The sequence below is a fragment of the Vipera ursinii genome (genome assembly GCF_947247035.1).
Source record: "Vipera ursinii genome assembly, chromosome: 2".
Taxonomy (NCBI): Eukaryota; Metazoa; Chordata; class Lepidosauria; order Squamata; family Viperidae; genus Vipera; species Vipera ursinii.
This window is the reverse complement of record NC_139513.1, coordinates 148,823,405-148,841,637: the sequence shown is the minus strand read 5'-3', so window position 1 is coordinate 148,841,637 and position 18,233 is coordinate 148,823,405. Positions and strand designations below refer to the sequence as shown.

At 39.6% G+C, this 18,233-nt stretch overlaps 2 protein-coding genes and 1 long non-coding RNA gene across 10 annotated transcripts in view; 2 read left to right on the top strand and 1 right to left on the bottom strand.

Annotated features, from left to right (window-relative positions):
• CBX5 (chromobox 5) overlaps positions 1-7,326 on the bottom strand; it is a 46,031-nt gene extending 38,705 nt beyond the window's left edge. Inside the window, exon 1 of the mRNA XM_083353047.1 lies at positions 7,223-7,326. The gene's annotated coding sequence lies outside the window, so the exon portion shown is untranslated. The remainder of the gene's footprint in view (positions 1-7,222) is intronic.
• The window catches only part of LOC310635778, a 306,456-nt gene that overhangs the window by 84,809 nt on the left and 203,414 nt on the right, over positions 1-18,233 (top strand). The window lies entirely within an intron of this gene.
• Positions 7,873-17,731, top strand: HNRNPA1 (heterogeneous nuclear ribonucleoprotein A1). 8 transcript variants are annotated; one of them, XM_083355025.1, is made up of 14 exons: positions 7,873-8,088; positions 8,180-8,218; positions 10,002-10,118; positions 10,510-10,656; positions 11,180-11,390; positions 11,496-11,588; positions 11,778-11,870; positions 12,111-12,215; positions 12,421-12,531; positions 13,615-13,743; positions 13,949-14,011; positions 14,240-16,513; positions 16,916-16,997; positions 17,589-17,731. In XM_083355025.1, exons 1-11 carry the CDS (start codon positions 8,074-8,076, stop codon positions 14,002-14,004), a joined length of 1,116 nt encoding a protein of 371 aa, XP_083211151.1. In that variant the 5' UTR covers positions 7,873-8,073; the 3' UTR covers positions 14,005-14,011; positions 14,240-16,513; positions 16,916-16,997; positions 17,589-17,731. The 8 variants fall into 8 exon arrangements, with proteins under 8 accessions (XP_083211151.1, XP_083211150.1, XP_083211152.1 ...); XM_083355024.1 differs by having other exon boundaries at positions 14,240-16,517; XM_083355026.1 differs by lacking the exon at positions 14,240-16,513.

Here is an 18,233-nt window from a genome sequence, read left to right as displayed (position 1 = left end):
CAGTTTTGAAGAGAACTCTCAAAGCAGATCTTCAAATGTTAGCTTTATTTAACAGTATTTCTTGCCAGGATCAGACAACTTTCATTAAATCTGAAATAAGCCATAGTTCAAGCCCAAACCATGAAAACCTACACTGGTCTTTATTTTGGAGAACTGCAAAAACATTAGTAAAGTTATTTTCACATACACCCTTACCCTTTTACCTCAGGTTCTCAGCAAAGTCAACAATGTATGATGTATGACCACATTTTAGGAAGATTAACAATTGTATTGTGGCTACTAGGTTTTATTAATACTGACATAAAGGAAATTTACAATTTATGTTGATACAGTATTCATGCTATAAATATTAGACACAAAGGGCAATGCCCAGCTTTCCAACGTTTCCCAAACCATTCAATATTTTATACAAACGTGCTTTTAGTTAATACAAATATCAGGCAACTGGAAGATTTTCCATCTTTTTTCTACTGTTTGATGGCTGTTTGCTGGGCTGCAATGTTAAATTTAATACGATGAAACTCTAAATTGTTTTTCTCAAAATATTTTCATCTTGAGGGATCATCACTGCAGAAACACACCTTTGTTTTCAGCAACTAGTAATTTAAAAATAGGGTAAACAGATGTAATAAACTACTTCAGGGATTTGAGGACTGTTTTAAAAATTAATTTAATTCATTGCTATCATTCTTACTAGTTTTCATTAAGTAATATGCAAAATTAAATGCAGGGCCGGACAGTTTTGAAAACAATGTTTGAAGGTTCATGGGCCACATTTCATTCTTCCAAATTTCCAAAGGCAACAGGAAGCCACCAGGCAATATGCACACAGTCCTCAACTTACGGCCATTTGTTCAACTGTTTGAAATTATGATGGTACTAAAAAAAGGAAACTAAAATCCCTGCCTGAAATTAGTCATTGCGACGCCCCCATGGTCACAATCAAAATATGGGCACTCGGAAGCCCATCTGCACTTACAACCACAAGGCACTTCAATTCCTTCACCTGCCTATCTTCCCAATTCTATGCCCTTTTGGCAACCCTGCATAGTAGCACTTGACAGTGGCAATGCTGGGACTGGGACTAACGTAGAGAACAAGGGTCGTCAGCAGTCTCAGCCAACTGCCACCTATAGGCCTCTACTTCAGCCCAAGTGTCTCCACTGCCACTAAGCCTCAATTGCCCCCCCCCCGTCACTTTGTCTTCCACTAGATCCGCCACACCTCTTACCTTCAATGTTTTTCTCCCGTTGCTAAGAGGCACACCTTGTCTACACAAGGCAGCTATTGGTCATGCCAGGCCTTCTTACTGAGACCATCTCATGTCATTCTCCAGGCTGGTGTCCCATCCTTGCAGCCTTTGGAAGCCTCGTTCCCTAAGCTACACTATCTGGGGAATGAGGTTTCTAAAGGATCGTTAGAATGGGATATCTCATTGTGCTCATTCCCCAAATCATTCCAAAACACTATGAGAACGGGACGTTGGCTTAGCAAATAGCATGAGACCACCTTAATAAGAAGGCCTGGCATGTTCAACAGCTGCTTCACATAGGCTAGAAGCAGGAGAAAAACATAAAAATGGACCAAAGTAGATGCTGTGAAGTACAGTGTAGGGCTTAAAGTGGCATTCTCTGGCAGTGGCAGTTCTGGGGTTGAAGCAGAAGCCTGGGGGCAATGGCATCTGGCCTCTACTTCACCCCAGCTCTCCCTATTGCATGTGTAGAGTGGCAGATCAGGCACAGATAGGGAGGGAGATAGGGAGTGGCAGGAGTTGTGGCAACCTAACAGTTGCAAGCATTCTGGGCTGGGTGTGCACCTGAGGCTTCTGGGGACATGACAACTTCACACATGCTGTTGGGCCAGGCTGGTTTTGCTGAGGTTTTCAAAGGCAGCTAACGCTTTGTGTTGCACTGCAGCATCCCTCAACTCACGCACAGCCTGCACCACCTCCCTCACTCTGAAGTATCCCTTACCTGAGACTCTGTCCACTTAACCTGTGATTCTCACTCAACAAATACAACTGTTAGTGCCAGGATTGTGGTTGTTGAAGAGGGCACATGACATCTCACCTAGTGACCGCTTCGCTCAACAATCAAGATTTCAGTCCCAACTGTGGTCATACGGAAGGACGATCTGTATTGGCATCATCAGAACGCACGGAGCCAACTTTGGAATCCAAGCTGTTTTAATGATGCAAATGGAAAGGGAGTGGGAATACTCTGCTAGGTCATTCCCTCAATTTTAAAAAACTGAAAAATAGTCAAGTCTCAGTCATTTTGCTATTGAATTTTCAGTAGCACAATTTTCTGATGGGGAGAAAGGTAGAAATGGGATATTGAAAGTCTGGATGCAGCCCTGCATTGTCCTAGTAGTGTATTCATCTGACAAGGTAAAGAAAAATATAATAGAAACATCTCTTACATGATGAAGAATACAGGAGAAATCTACTGGTTTTACCATAGTATAGTATTTTGCTCCCTATCCACTTTGATCAAAGTTTGTTTAAGCAGCCTTTACCCATCTCACAATGCTGATTTCTAACAAGAGATTAGTGTACTTGTGGCTCTTAGATGCTTCAACAGGTACAAAAATTCAGTTGGCTCCATACAATTAATTTTATTTTTCTACTCCTGATACTCGGCTGTCACTACAGGTAGCACTTCTGGTAATTTTGAAGCAACCGGAAGGAGTGGAAGGGGGCCTGCAAAAAAATAAAAGGGAATTCGGGGGGAGGGGAAGCAACATTGTTTTTTGTAAGTAAAATCACCATGACTTTATAAAATGAGTCATATATAAGTTCATTTGTGGTTTTAAGTATGATTGATGTATAAAATTCAACATTTCAGTTTATTCAGACAATTAAAAACATTGCTTGAATTTAAAATCATTTTAATATTAGTTGCAAATATAGCTACAAGCCACTGAAATCTGGAGAATTAAAGAGATGGCAACATATAGCCACCATTTTGTTAGTTGCTTGTCAGTTTCTATGATGTCCAAATGAAATGTCCATATCAGTTGACTTTTGATATTCATTGCTGAAATGTCCCCATTTCTTCAAATAGTTTGGTGAGCACTCCCAATCTCATTTTAGCTGTCAGCCCATAGTATAATTAAGAGAAACTACCATTTTCAACATCCATGGTCATATTAATATACTAAACTATCAGCACCACCCTTAGCAACACTGATGTGAATATTCATCCTCCTTCAAAATCATTTCTAATCACTGCTGAGATATCTTCTGAGGTAGAGGCCAATGTTTGTTTAATATTAAATTAGTTGCTATTTTATCAGATGAATGAGGCCTTTAGAGCAAAACTAATAATACGTACAACATCAATCAACACAAAAATGTAAATACTAAAATCATACTATGTGATTGAAGCCTAATATGTATTCACTTTAAGTATATTGGGCAGGATCCAATACATATGCCTTTTCTATAAAACCATTTCTCACTCTCCTTGCCCAGGACAAATCTAGAGCAGATTTTAAAGGCATTCACAAAGATCTGTTGAGGAAAGGAAGTACAGTTTCTATTTTATAATAGAAACTTTGTGGCAATATTTAATTAGAATCCATCCATAATACACTTTATTATCATTAAAGAACATATTACTCAGTTGTCCAAAACTATTTGTAAAAAGCAAAGCCTCCTTTGAGACAAGGCTGGCTCCCAGTGATTTCATGGATATGTCCATGTAGTTTTCTTGGTTTCCTATTGCCTTCTTCTGATATCTATGATATTCCCAAATACCTCAGTTAAGTATCAACCAAGTCCAACAAGCTTTGCTTAGCTTAAGCCCAGACAAGAATTACCATCTACTGCTCCCGAATCATCTATTTTTAATTAAATATACTTTCTTAAAAACACATCTTTAAACTGTTTTTCATTACAAATAAGTCCTTTTTGGGACACCTGCCTTACTGATGTCTAAATTTAAAACAAAATGTTGAACATCAAAATGAACTCTTAAAATTAGTGTCAAAATATGATCTAAATTTTTAGTTGTTACTAACATCTACAATTATTTTATAGCAATTGCAGTAACCTATGCTATCACCAATTGTCTGACGAAACCTATTTTCAAACCACTTGTATACATGGTTCTTGTTCCACTTTAACAATACATGGGTTTGCTTTTAGAGTATACATTAATAAACAGTCTACATTTACTTTGACAGCAAATGAAATCACTCCATAATGGTCTCTGCCTGCCTGATTTTGTTTTATAGCTCAGCGAGGTTTCATACTGCTTTATAATCTTATCTTTTTATTAACAAGGAACCCCTATAGCCTAACTGAAGCATCAAATCATTGAAGGGAATAAAAATAGTTCTCTATGCTGTAAGTTAGGAAAACTTACTTATATACTATTCATTTATGAATTTTGAACATAACTGGCTTCATCTGACTTTAGTAAAACTGTTCAAAGTTCCCATGGCACTGAACAAAAGGATTTATGATCGGTCTCTGAAGTTACAGCGCTTGCAGTACCTCTGTGGTCACATGATCAAAGTTAAGGCACTTGGCATCTTGCTCACATGACCAAAAGGGAGCTTCAACTCCCCCATCCATGTCCTTTTGATCCCCTGCCACCCTGCATGCTGCTGTCCCAACTGACATTCACCATCTTTTTGCTCCCACTGCTTATAAGGTATATCTGGCCTGACCCTTTGTGAGAGAGCTGCTGGCTGCATGCAGCTCTCTTCCTCACATTGTGCAGTGGTTTCTTTGCAAAAACTGGAGAAGATGGCCGTGGCCAGAAGCTGCCTTGCAAAGGGTCAGGGTGATAGGAGAACAGGGGCCTTGGAGTGAAAGGTGATGAGGACAATTGGGGCAACTGTGACTTTGAACCATGCTAGGGCTGGACTTTGTGCTGTGGCTCAGGACCCTCTTATAGCCCCAGAGCTGTAGCATACCAAGAAGCTCCTTTGCACTGCACTGGTGGGCCAGGTTGGATCTGGGCTTTACACTGTGGTTCAGAGGCTTCTTGCAGGCTGCAAGATGTCAAGATGTCAAGAAGTCCCTGAGCTGCAATGGGGCAAGCAGGGGAGTTAGTGCACTCCTTTACCTTACTCAGGCTTGAGCTGGGAGGGACCAAGCCCCAAATGGCTTGGCCTGTGTGGGTCCTTCGCTAACAACCAATAGAGTTTGCTTTATCCAAAAAGTAAAAGGTAAGAGATCTAATTCAACTTTAAAGCAAAAAAAAAAGTAGGGTGGTTGAAAACAAAAAAGTTCTAAAATGCTCATTGTTTTGACAATCACTGTATTTTAAATAAAAATATTGGTAGTCACTGCACTTCAGTCATTTAAAGTATTTAAATATATTTACTTTTTGTATACGAAAAGGGTTTATTATAATAGCAAATCAGGAATACATTTTATTTTATTTAATTTTATTTTATTACATTTATATACCGCCCTTTCCCGAAGGACTCAGGGCGGTTTACAGGGTAATTAAAAACCAAAATACAAAAGTTAAAAACAAGTTTAAAAAAATTAAATTTGTCCCTGTATAAATAAAACCCCAGTTAAAATAAGATTAATCCTCAGCCTGGGCCACAGAGCTCGAAGAGCCAGGTCTTCAGGTCCCGGCGGAATGAACAACGGAGGTCGGGGGCAGTCCTCAGCTCCACGGGCAGCTGGTTCCAAATATTTCATATTTAAGCTAGCTTAATATTTAAGCAAATCTATTTGTTCAGAAAGTGGTCAGGCAGCATAGCATGCTAAAGACAATATAAACTAGATCAAAGTTACATTAAAAAAGAAAACAAAAATAAATTACCAATTTATCTATATTAATCTATTTATCCTTATTTTAATGTGCATGAAAAATAGTTGATAGAAATAAAAATTACATTGAAACAAAAATTTTATTTTTATAATAGTAATATTGTAGACAAAGAAATATTGAAACATGAGATTTCACAAAGGAATCAGATTACTGACTTCTAGAGAATTTTTTGAATGTCATTTGCTGGTTAATTTTTCATCAATATTTATTGAGATAATGTGTGTGTGTATGCATGTGTGTGTGTGTATACAGAAAACTGCATGATTTTTTAACCATTATTCCCCTCACTTTATTGCCATTATGCACAATAGCTATGCACAACTAACTAGTACAGTAGTATATAATTACTGTATATACTCCTAGCTTACTGTAAAACAATCCAGGCATGAACACTAAGGGAAAGAAACTTAGTTGCATGAAAACAATGCTTTCATATTTTAAGTCAATGAAACATCCATATGCTTATAGTTCCACAAAAGTTCCTTTCAACTAAAAAAAATGCCTGCATATGGCTATGTTAAGATTATAGATAATATATATGTATACCTTTACGTTCTCAAAGATTTATAATACCAGAAAATTCTCTACACACTCATTTCTTAGGATTTAATGTGAGATCTCTCATAAACGCTGCCAGACTGGACAAAAATTAACAATCCGCCTTTCAGTTCAATTTTTTAAAGTAAAGCCAGATAAACCAACCAAAATAGTAAAAGAAAAACAGGCATTTATATAAGTACAAACGTTTACCACAGTAAATAATAATGCTCTAGAGTCTAGAATGTATATAAAGTAGTTCGCATCATGCAATTACTGGGCTTCTCAGGCCAAGACCAGGTCATCGAGTTAACTAGATACGGTTATTTTTTTATTGTTGTAAAATTGTTGTAAAATTCTCCGTGGGTAATAATATATAAAACGCTTAAGTGAAGGTGCAGATACCCGGCCACCACTTTTATAGAAAACGACTCCCACTTTCAGGCAAAATGAGCGCCTCTCTCCTGAGAGGGTGGGGTCATGGCGGGAAAGCTTTTTACTCCTAGATTCCCCCCCCCCCACACCTCAAGGACGGCTCCTTGTAGCCGGGTAGCCGTTCATTGGCCAGACTGCCCATCAATCCAACAGCAACGGGCCAACCCTCCCGAAGACAAACGCAGCACCCCCGTTGGTTAAAATGCCTGTTACTTCACACACCGGATCTTAACGCTCAGACGCTGTTAACTGCCTCAAGCTTTCCCTCATTCGGCTGTCACTCACTTTTCAGGACTCCGCCCAGGATGCAGGCCCCGCCCTCCTCCCAACGGTGGCTCACTGCTCAGTCAATCAGGCTCCCAATCACACCGAAACCACACCCCCTCCCGAAGAATCACTGGCTCTCGGTAACGCGCTACCCGCCAAGACTGTTTCCCGTGGTCGCTCACCTGGGGAAAGTAACGGCTCGGTAGGAAACCAACTTCCCCCTCCCTGGTTTGTACCCCCTCACGGCCACCGCTTCTGCGCAACGCCCGCCAAAACAGCTTTCCAGTGCGCACGCGCTAGCCCCTCCGCCCCCTTCCCAGCTTCACCGCGCTGGCGTGAGGCGCGCGCACCTCCTTACTATCTTCCTCAACCACCGTTCCTCCCTTCGGCTGATATATTTCAAGACGCATGCGCATAGGTACAGTACGCCTCACCGTGTACGCCTGCCTGGAAGCAAGTTTTATATATAAAACGATCTTTTTTCCCCTTCTACCCTGGCATGTACCTTCACCACCACAGGGATGGATATAGTTCTAACCACCGACCTAAACCCGTTTAGAAAACGAACTTAATTCCCGCCTCTATAATAATGAATGAAGAGAAGATGGACCAATCTCTATAAAGATGGCCGGTCGTAGAAGCCAATCAGAAGAACTTACGGTCCGAATGCTCCAATGAGAAGGAAACAATGTGAAGGAGAAGGGTGTTGCCTTGCAGCTGGAGCTTTAGGAGTAGAGGGCGGGAAAATTCACCAAATGAAAAGAGTGACAGAAATCCAACCAATAGAAAGGAAGAAGGTGGGGCAATGACGAGGAAACAGGCGTAACTCTATGTATTCATCCACTAGGAGGCAGACTATTTGCCTATTGACCAATAGGCATCGACAAAAGCTACACAGCTATCCAATGAGAATGGGTAGGGTGGGTGTTGAATAGCGAAGGCGACGACGCACTGGTGACTCTGCCCCTTTTGGTATCGGGTGCAGCGAGAGGCAGCGTCGTTCGTAAAGAAGGGCGGCCTTGCTACTGCCAAGATGTCCAAATCTGAGGTAAGAGCCTGTAGAGGGCATTTTTATTTTTATTTTTACGACTCTAAACCAGTGGCTTGTTTTTGTGGAATTATGTTTCCTTTGCCTTTAGGGATCGTCTGAATATGGGTGCGATCTGTCGCCTAACGCAGTAAGTGTTACAAATATCGTTTCTCTCCACATTCCCGCTACTGAAACGCATTGTTTTAATTTTGCGCTTGTCTTTTCCCGCCGCTTGTCCGCTTTCTGATTCTCCTTTGTTAGTAGGTCTTTCCTTTTTCTCCGGTTGGGCTTACTTCTCTTCCCCCCCTCCCCCGTGTCTTCCAAACTGCGCATGCGCGTCGTGCTGCTCGCTCAGGCGCCATCTTTTCCAGTGCGTGGCGTTCACAGCTGTTCTCTCCTGCGCTCGTAATGGCTGCGCTTGCGCCGGGCGGTGCGCAAAGCTCTAGAAGCGCGCGCCTGCGCGCTTCTACGGAGCAGTTCGGAGCTTGCGTGTGGGTGGGGGGATGGGAAGATGCGAAGGCCACGTGCTCGCTGGCTTTGTCTCTGCTAGCGGGTTTCTCGGCCTTTAATTTTCACCCTGTCTCTGCTCCAACTTCTCTGTGCAAATGGAAAGAGACGGCCCGGTAGCACTCCTTCTCCCCTTTCCTTCAGATGATTTTTATGAGGGTGAGAAGAGAAGGCCTGCCCGTTCAGAAGCAAGACATGTGCCCGAGGAAGCGCCAGTTAAAATATATTAAAATTTGGAAAGCACTTAACATTGGCTGAGAAAGTCTGTTCCATCAGCCATTGTATGTGTTTTATTGTCATAAATTTTGAGGGTTGCTACGAGGTTGCCGTTCTGCAAAATTAGCGTAATCTCGCCTTTCCACCCTCTCCCCCTTAAATGGTGTGTTTACTTCTAAGTATGAGATAACAACTACTTTGCCGGAAACACGAAAATACACATAATTTGCGAAAATGGTAAATTTATTAAGACAGCGATACTTTCCGCAGGCCTAATAAGCATATTGCTGAATATCCTTACATAGATGGCCTGTTGTATTTCTCCTTTTTCGAAGCATATCAGAACTAGTGGCTCTGTTCCTAAATAGTGCGTAACAATGCAGAAGCAGCCAAGTAAATGCTTTAAATACCTTAATTGCACTGGAGTTTAACGTTAATGTTGATGTTCTATCTACTGTCTTGGGGTTCTGTTTAAAAGCAGTTAATTGATGTAGGGTGAAAGTTTGCATTTTATGACATAAGAATGGACAAAAAAATAAGTACATTTTCTGAGCGATCTCTAAAGTACAGGCAGTCCTCGATTTACAACCATTTATGTAGTGACTGAAGTTACAACAAACCACTAAAAAAGGTGACTTATAACCAGGTTTCCACACTTACAACCATCGCAGCATCCGCATTGTCATATGATCAAAATTAGGTTGCTTGGTAACTGGTATGGACTGATGAAGATTGCAGTGTCCTTAGGTCATGTGATCACATTTTGTGACTAACTTAACTGCAGTGATTCACTTAATAATTGTGGCAAGAAAGTTTTTAAAATGGGGGAAAAAATTCACTTAACTGTTTTACTTAGTATCACAAATTTGATTGTCTGTCAAGGACTGTCAGTACTTAGGTTCTGTAGTTGTTAGATAAAAACCTAACAGGAAAAAGGTCACATGAGCCAAAAATAGTTTTTCATGTGAAAAAGGTTTTATGAGCTTGGTTCTGGTATTCACAACAGGTATATTGCATGTGCTAAAAGGACTTCCTATTTCTTAAATAGCTAATTTCTGCAAACCTAATCTTGTACTTTTTACTGGTTCTCGCTGATGGTGCCTGGTATTCTTATATGCTGAATAAATCATGCTTATTTTCATTATGGCCCCCCACCATTATAAGCTGTGATCATATCCTTCCTACTGTTGCCTACTTTTCTGTTTCAGTCCCCCAAGGAACCTGAACAGCTGCGAAAACTGTTTATTGGTGGCCTGAGTTTTGAGACAACAGATGAGAGCCTTCGCAATCATTTTGAGCAATGGGGCACACTTACAGATTGTGTGGTAAGTATATGTCACCTTATGTCAAAATGGGGGGCAAAACAATTTTAATAAATATCTGTGCCTGAATTAAGGTACAGGAAGTATAGAATAGTCAGGAAAAAATATCCCAAATACTGCATTAACTACTAATGTTGCCTTTAGTATATCACTATTTCCAATAAAATGGGGTAATTCGGTTTTTTTAAATCCAGTGGTGTCAAACTGCCGGCCCATGGGCTGGATGTGTCATGCCAAAACCACGCTCACCCCAGCTCCGGCAATTGGGAAAAAGTTGCAATACGTCACATGACGTGGCGAGTTTGACACCCCTGTTCTAAATTAAACAGTTTTTGCACCAGGTACATTACTTACACTTGTGTATTTTAGAGCAAAAATGTATGTTATTTCTTAGGTAATGAGAGATCCCAATACTAAGCGCTCCAGGGGGTTTGGATTTGTCACTTACTCAACAGTGGAAGAGGTTGATGCTGCCATGAATGCCAGACCACACAAGGTTGATGGTAGAGTTGTTGAACCAAAGAGAGCAGTATCTAGAGAGGTAAGAATCACTGTTGCATGCATAGTCAACAGGTTCAAATTCTTAGCAGAAATGCTGGAAGCCCAAAACATTGCAGTCATGAATCCTACTCAGAACATTGATAATATGGTTGGCTTAACAGTTTACTCCTGCATTAGGCATCTTTGGTTTAAATTTATTTGTAAATTTTATTGGCTTTTAATTTAAATTTTTATTTTGTTTTTTGCTATGATCTGTGCATGTAAGTTTTCTTAGGTTCTTTTTTAAAAAAAATCATGAATTGCGTTTGGGAGGAAAACAGTTTAGTATTAATTGCTCCTCCTACCAATATGTTGGCTGAGATTTAAATGAATTGTTTTTCTGTGGTGCCAGCTTAGAGAAAGCTGCTCTGTAAATTTAGAGTTCTAGTATTTTTAAATTTGCAATTTATAGGCTTGAAATTTTAAATTTGTCTTTTAAATACATCATGTGTTATTTGGTGGTTTGGATAATCACCAAGCAGCCACAAATAATATATTGTTAAATGTTTTTTGTCCTGCCTCAGGATTCCCAGAGACCTGGAGCACATTTGACAGTGAAGAAAATCTTCGTTGGGGGGATTAAGGAAGATACAGAGGAACACCATTTGAGGGATTACTTTGAACAGTATGGCAAAATTGAAGTTATAGAGATAATGACCGATCGTGGCAGTGGCAAAAAAAGGGGATTTGCCTTTGTTACTTTTGATGACCATGACTCTGTGGACAAGATTGTCAGTAAGTATCTTATGTCATTCTTTCAGCTAAGCTTTAACTTGTTCTATTTCCTCTATATGAGGCTTCTACAAAGATTTTGATACCATTTTATCTTTTCATCTCTAGTTCAGAAATACCATACTGTAAATGGGCATAATTGTGAAGTCCGAAAGGCTTTGTCAAAACAGGAAATGGCCAGTGCCTCTTCCAGTCAGCGAGGTAAGTATGCAGTGTAGTAGGTGTGCACTACAGATACAACTGTCGTGATATTTTCCAGGAATGCTATATTTATTATTGGGACTTATATGCCGCCCTATCTCCTGAAGGACTCAGGGCGGCTAACAACGATAAAATACAATGATACAAAAGTTAAAAAAAGAAATTAAATTAATATATTGTTGTTCATAGGTCGCAGCAGCTCTGGAAGTTTTGGCAGTGGGCGTGGAGGTGGATTTGGCAGTGGTGACAATTTCAACCGTGGTAGCAACTTTGGAGGCCGTGGTAAGGCTTTTGAAGATGTAAAATTCATTTTAAGATTTTAATCACAGTAAGGACATCAAGGAATACATTGTTGCGTCTTATTAAGATTAATGGGTTTCTTTCTGGGATTGAGCAGTCCTTTGGATCTTTTCTGTATACTTTTTTTTATACAAATGCCAAATTATGTGTGTTGATGACTTATCACAAGTTCACCATAAATCAAATGAGATCAATACGCTGCAATTTTTTTTTCCCCCTCAGGTGGGTTTGGCAGCCGCAGTGGTGGTAGTGGTGGTGGTGGTGGAGGAGGAGGCGGCGGAGGATACGGGGGCAGCGGAGATGGCTATAATGGGTTTGGCAATGATGGTAAGTTCACATAGCTTTTGAAAGTTGCCTTTTTCATAAGCTGCTGTATAGCTACATATTGATTTAATTTTAGGGTATGTATCTTTAGTAAGGCATACATAAAATCGGCAAAGTAGTCTTCATTTTAAATAGAGATTTGTTAAAATATACATCTATTTTTATGATTGGCAGTGTTCTGCGATTCAGGATCTTATTTGCTTTGTAGGTTATGGAGGCAGTGGCCCTGGATATTCTGGAGGAAGCCGGGGTTATGGTGGCAGTGGAAGCTATGATGGATACAACAACGGAGGGGGCGGCTTTGGTGGTGGCAGTGGGGGTAAATTTCAATTTGATCTTGAGCACCTAAGATTGTTGTTTTTGCTGTACTGATAAGGTAATATGATAGGGAATAAACTGCCAGAGCAAATATGTCTAGACCAATAATAGCAAATCAGTGAGGTGCATCAAAGTTGACATGCCTTGATGTTTTGGGTGACATGCCAGCATTTACCAGCACCTTAAACTATTCTCAAAAGCATGCCCCATTCTTCCTTGATTTGCAGATGCTGCATAAGAATGGCCTGGGTTCTTCAGGACTACCAGAGACCTCATAGCCACCTAAAAAAAAGTTTTTTTTCTTCAGCAGTAAGCGCGCACACACGGTTCTTGTGCAATTTACAGAGGCTCCAGGAACTGGGAGAACATGGCCCTCTTGCACAACTTCTAGAGGCCCTGTGAGAACTGGGCCATGAGGCAATTGCACCATTCCCCAAGGGTTGTGCTCCTTATAGAGCAACACAAATTGGCCTTTTTGAGTGACAGTAGCACTAGGGCTGAAATCGAGGCCGAGACCTGTACTTTAGGCTCAATCTCAAGACTGCTGAGTGCTGCTGTTCAGGGTGGCCTAGATGGGGAGGAGAGAGAATTGTTTCTCATTTGATTAGTTGTGGGGGGGGGATAATGTACCAGCAGAGTCAAGTTAGGAAAGTTTTGACGTGCCCAGCCTAAAATGTCTAGAGCAGTGGTTCCCAACCTTTTCTATACCCCACACCCCTAGGACTCTTCTGATATATTTTCGCACCCCTTACAAAGTTCAAAATAATGGCAATGAAATATGCATGTACACTATAATTTTGAAAACCCACGTTTTTGCACCCCCTGGAATATCATCTCTCACTCCCAGGAGGTGCGAGCACCCCCAGTTGGGAACCCCTGGTCTAGAGAATAGCAAAAATACACAACCCAAATATATGCTGCCATCTAGTTGCAGTATGAATTTTTGCAGTCTAGTCTATTAGGCTTAGCATGCACCTTCATTTAAACATGCTCAGTGTATTTGGGAAAATAAAGATATGAAGGAATTTCATAAGTGAAATATTTGGGGTTTTATAAATTTGCGGATGATTTTTATTCTGTTCAGGAAGCAACTTTGGAGGTGGAGGAAGCTACAATGATTTTGGCAGTTACAACAACCAGTCTTCAAGTTTTGGGCCCATGAAAGGAGGAAGCTTTGGAGGGAGGAGCTCTGGCCCTTATGGTGGAAGTGGTGGTAAGTGTATGATCTAATTAATTAGGGAGAAAATGGATCGTGTTAATTTCTAGTTGAATTCTTGAATGATAGACATGAAAAACTGACGTCAACCATCACACTTCATTCTTTCTCTTTATAAAGAGTGTAGGGTTCCATTCTTTCTGAACAGTTTCCTTTTTTTTTAACCTATTCCCGTTTAAGATAACTTATTTTTTCATTTTAGGTGGCTATGGGGGCTCTGGTAGTGGCAGTAGCTATGGTGGTGGAAGGCGGTTTTAATTCCTAGGTAAGACTTCCTCCATGTGCTCATGGATAAATGCAGTACTAAATGAATTGTAACAGTAACTCATAATGTGGCTGAGCAAGTTATTGTAGTTTAAGCATATTTGGAATAAAATGCAGATGTTAAAGCTAATAAATGGATTGGCAATCGGGGGAACAAACTTGATATTGGATTATAGCCTTGAGTCTCAATATGTTTAGATTAACAACTTTATTCCATATTATTCAACAGGAAACAAAGCTTAGCAGGAGAGGAGAGCCAGAGAAGTGACAGGGAAGCTACAGGTTACCACAGTTGTGAACTCAGCCAAACAGAGTTGTGGCAGGGTAGAACTGCCTCATGAAGACATGTGTTAGACAAGCGCTTGTTTGCAAACATCAGGACTGTATTTGTGACTAACTGTATAACAGGATATTTTAGTTTTTGTGTTCTGTGGAAAGTGCAAAGCATTCCAACCAGGGTTTTTATGTAGATTTTCTTTTTCCACACCCATGCTGTTGACTGCGAACTGTAATAGACTGATCATGACGCTGAATAAATGTGTCTTTTTTTAAATGTGCTGTGTAAAGTTAGTTTACTATAAGCTAATGTACACTGATTTTCACTACATGAAAAAGATTAGTGAAGAGTCAAATAGCAGAGAATGATTCTCGGAATGCCAAGGTATTTTTTATATTCAAAGCCAAATATATTGATTTTATATCTTGTTGAACTTCATGAAAAACAAATCACAAGAGATTTCCTCAATGAAGAACCACTTCCAAAATGTTTTCCTTATTTGAATAAGGACATCATCTTGGTAGCTTGACAATTGTTCTTTCCTGTTTGCTTTTTCAGCTCATGCCTTCCCTTTTTCTGGTTGAGTTTAAAGAGTGACTGAGGCAGGAGATTTTATATGCTGAATTAAGGCAAATAAAAAGATTGGCCACATCAGCATATAGGCATAGCAGCTCAACAGCTTGAAATGAGACATTTGGCAATAAGTCACTACTAGAGCCTGCTATGCTTATGACATCTCTAGGCAGTTATCCAGCTGGATCTGAGTTGCCCCAAATAAATATAAACATTTTATCTGTACTATAGAAATTGCAATTTCTTGGGCTTGACAGCAAAAGAATCAGCTGTCAAAATCTGTGGAATTTCCAATAACTGGAATGTTGATACCAGATTGTTGTGGCTCAATTGCAGTCTCATTTATATAATAAAAATAGGAAACATTTTACACTGAAGAGACTAGCAAAATACATGACTTTTCATCCACTGCTAGCTGAACGCATAAATATCTCAAATGTTAACATTTGCTAAAATAGTTAAGAGTCGCCTTGCTTGTTTGTAGATGGGCAGCAAACAAATTTAATAAATAAAAATGGATAAAAGTATTCCAACTAATGGTAGCGAGGGAAGGTTACGAGATTATATAAGCTAGTTCATATAATTTATATCTGTTAGGCAAAAGTTTTATAAAAATCCATTAGTCTAAATTAAACTTTGTGCTCTCTTCTCAAAAGTAGACTAGATTTTGTAATGAGAAGTTCCAACATGGGGAAAAGAATGTGAATCTTATTAACGGCACTATTAAGCTAATCTTGTATTAAAAGTGCTACTAGTTTGAGGCATTTAAAAGTAAACCTAATTACCCCCAAATTGCTTCATTCTTGTGAGGGAGCCAAAAAGATTCTCATATCTGTTAAAGTTCAGTTGCGCTTTGAAATTCCAGAAATGGTTTCCATTCTATAAAATACATTTCATATATTTTCCCACTTAATGCAACTTACCATACAAAATGGGTACACTGGCTCCTATTTTCTGGTTCCATTGAACATTGCTTGGTAGTATGTTTCTGTTCCACAAGATGGAAGTAGAAATGTACTTAAAAATTGGAGGGTATAGATATGTCATGGAATTTGCATTATACTTTGGTCAATTAATCTGTCAGATTTGAACACGCCTGTAGCATTTCTTAGTGTCTTACGAAACAAGACAAATGTGTGCTTAAATATGTTTGTGGTGCAATGGTGCTTGTATATGGTGTGTGTACAAGTGTATTTATATATAAAACTTCTGATTGGTGACTGGTTTAATTTAGAATGAAAATTAATAGTCCTGATGGGTTTTTTCGTGGCTGAGTTTGCAGTAGCAGGTGGATCCTGACAAGACCTCAGGATTCACGAAATAATAACTCGTTTTTGGCATGGTAGCATAACCACAACAAAGGAGAGCACACCAGGACCCGAAAACTAAGTAGCATTACAAAACCGGGAGGCATGCAGATGTTTGAGCTACTAGGAACGGCTAGCAAGCGTAGCTCCGAATGGCTTCCAGATCAGACGCTACTACAGCTGAGAGTAGACACGTGTTTTGAGTCAAGTGGACAGATAAGCCAGGTGCAGGCTTCTGCTGACTAGAAGGGAGTACTCAGTGACCATCGGAAGGAGTCAGACGAGAGTAAGGATCCTAATCCTCTTAGGACTAGCAGAAGGAAGGAAAGGTTATATTACTGTACTGGTAGGTAAGAACAGATTTTACTTACGTCCTATACAGTTTTGTTACCCTACTAAACTTTCTCCAAGATTGAGTTTACCTTGTAAATGCCAGTCTAGCTATCTTTTTTAATTCACCCAGTGCTGTAATATGCAAGCAGTAGATGGACTGAACGTTACTAATTAATATTTTACTGTCACAGGCCTGGCAACATCGTTAAATGACATGTACTTTTAATAAAAGCAATGCCTTTTCATCCCTCTTTGCGTGGCCTTGTTGACTTAAAACAATTTTAGCATAACACAGTGCACTGGCTGTGCTGCTATAAAGGCAGAGGAATTTATGGGGGTGGGAATGCTTATATTAAAGTATGAATAGGGACTCAATAAAGTTGGGCAGTATTTAATTTTTCTTCCCTTTTTATAGGAAAAAGAGGAGCTGTCCGTGGTAAAATGCCTTTCTTCCTGACAGATGGACTGTCGTTCGGATTTCCCTTTACTTTTTAAAGGTAAAAACAATGCTAAATTGTGGGAATAGGTTTACCAAAGCAAATGAAATACGCTAACATACAGTAAATGAGTTTGTGGTGTAATTTAATTTGAGAGGCAGATGATAGGTGAACTTTTAATGTTTACTGGTAGTCTTTTTTAGACTAATTGAGCCCAAGATTTCTGTTATTAAGTGAGACATTTGTTAAGTGAGTTTCCCCCATTTTACGACCTTTCTTGCCACAGATTTGTTAAGTAAATCTGACACTCCCCCATTGACTTTGTGAGAACATTGCAAAACGTGATCGCATGTCCTTGGGACACCGCAACGGTCATTAATATGGACTAGTTACTTAGCATCTGAATTTTGATCACATGATCATGGGGATGCTGCAAAGGTCATCTGAAGAATGGTCATAAGTTATATTTTCAGTGCCGTTGTAACTTTGACCAGGCACTAAACAAACATGTAAGCCAAGGACTACCTGTAGTTATTTAACATAGTGGTGAAAGTTAACATAACTATTAAGAAACACGGATTTTTCAAAACTGCACCCCCTCCCTACCGTTATGTCTGATCTTAAAATTTATTATTGCTATTTGTCTTGCAGGTCTCTTCAGCTTGATGTACCATAAACCTTTCAAAGAAAGTTACGTTGCTACTAGGTAGCTGTACTGTAATCTATTGTTATGAATAACAATAATATTTAAATCATTATTTAATAAAACTATTCAATAAACATTTTTGATAAAAGTTGACTACTTTTTGTGACTTGTTAACATCTCTTCCAATAAGATGTTAGAATGTGTTTCTTAAGAATAGACAAGCTTCTATGATAGCAAATCAGAGGTACCAACTAATGGATTTTTTCAGCAACATTTTCTCTACAGTGTGAAATCCTAGTTATTTTACTTTACCGGTATATGTATGATCTTATGAATTAGCTTCCCTAAAATGATATAGAAATGCAAGCTTGCAGCTCATGAAGCAATTTTGCCTCTTGAACCAGTATTAAAAATAAGGAGCAATGGCCTTCATTAAACGGCATGTGCATGGAGCTGCCTGATAGTGGCCCAGGTAACATGAGAGAAGATATTTTCTTGGCAAAACACGAAGGGATGTTAGAAGGCTAATGGCCACTTATACTTGTTGTAAATGCTGGTTTTCCCCATATGTCGGGTTCCCAACCAGGGGTGCAAGACTATTGCAGGGGGTGCAAAAACTTGGGTTTTCAAAATTATAGTGTATATGCATC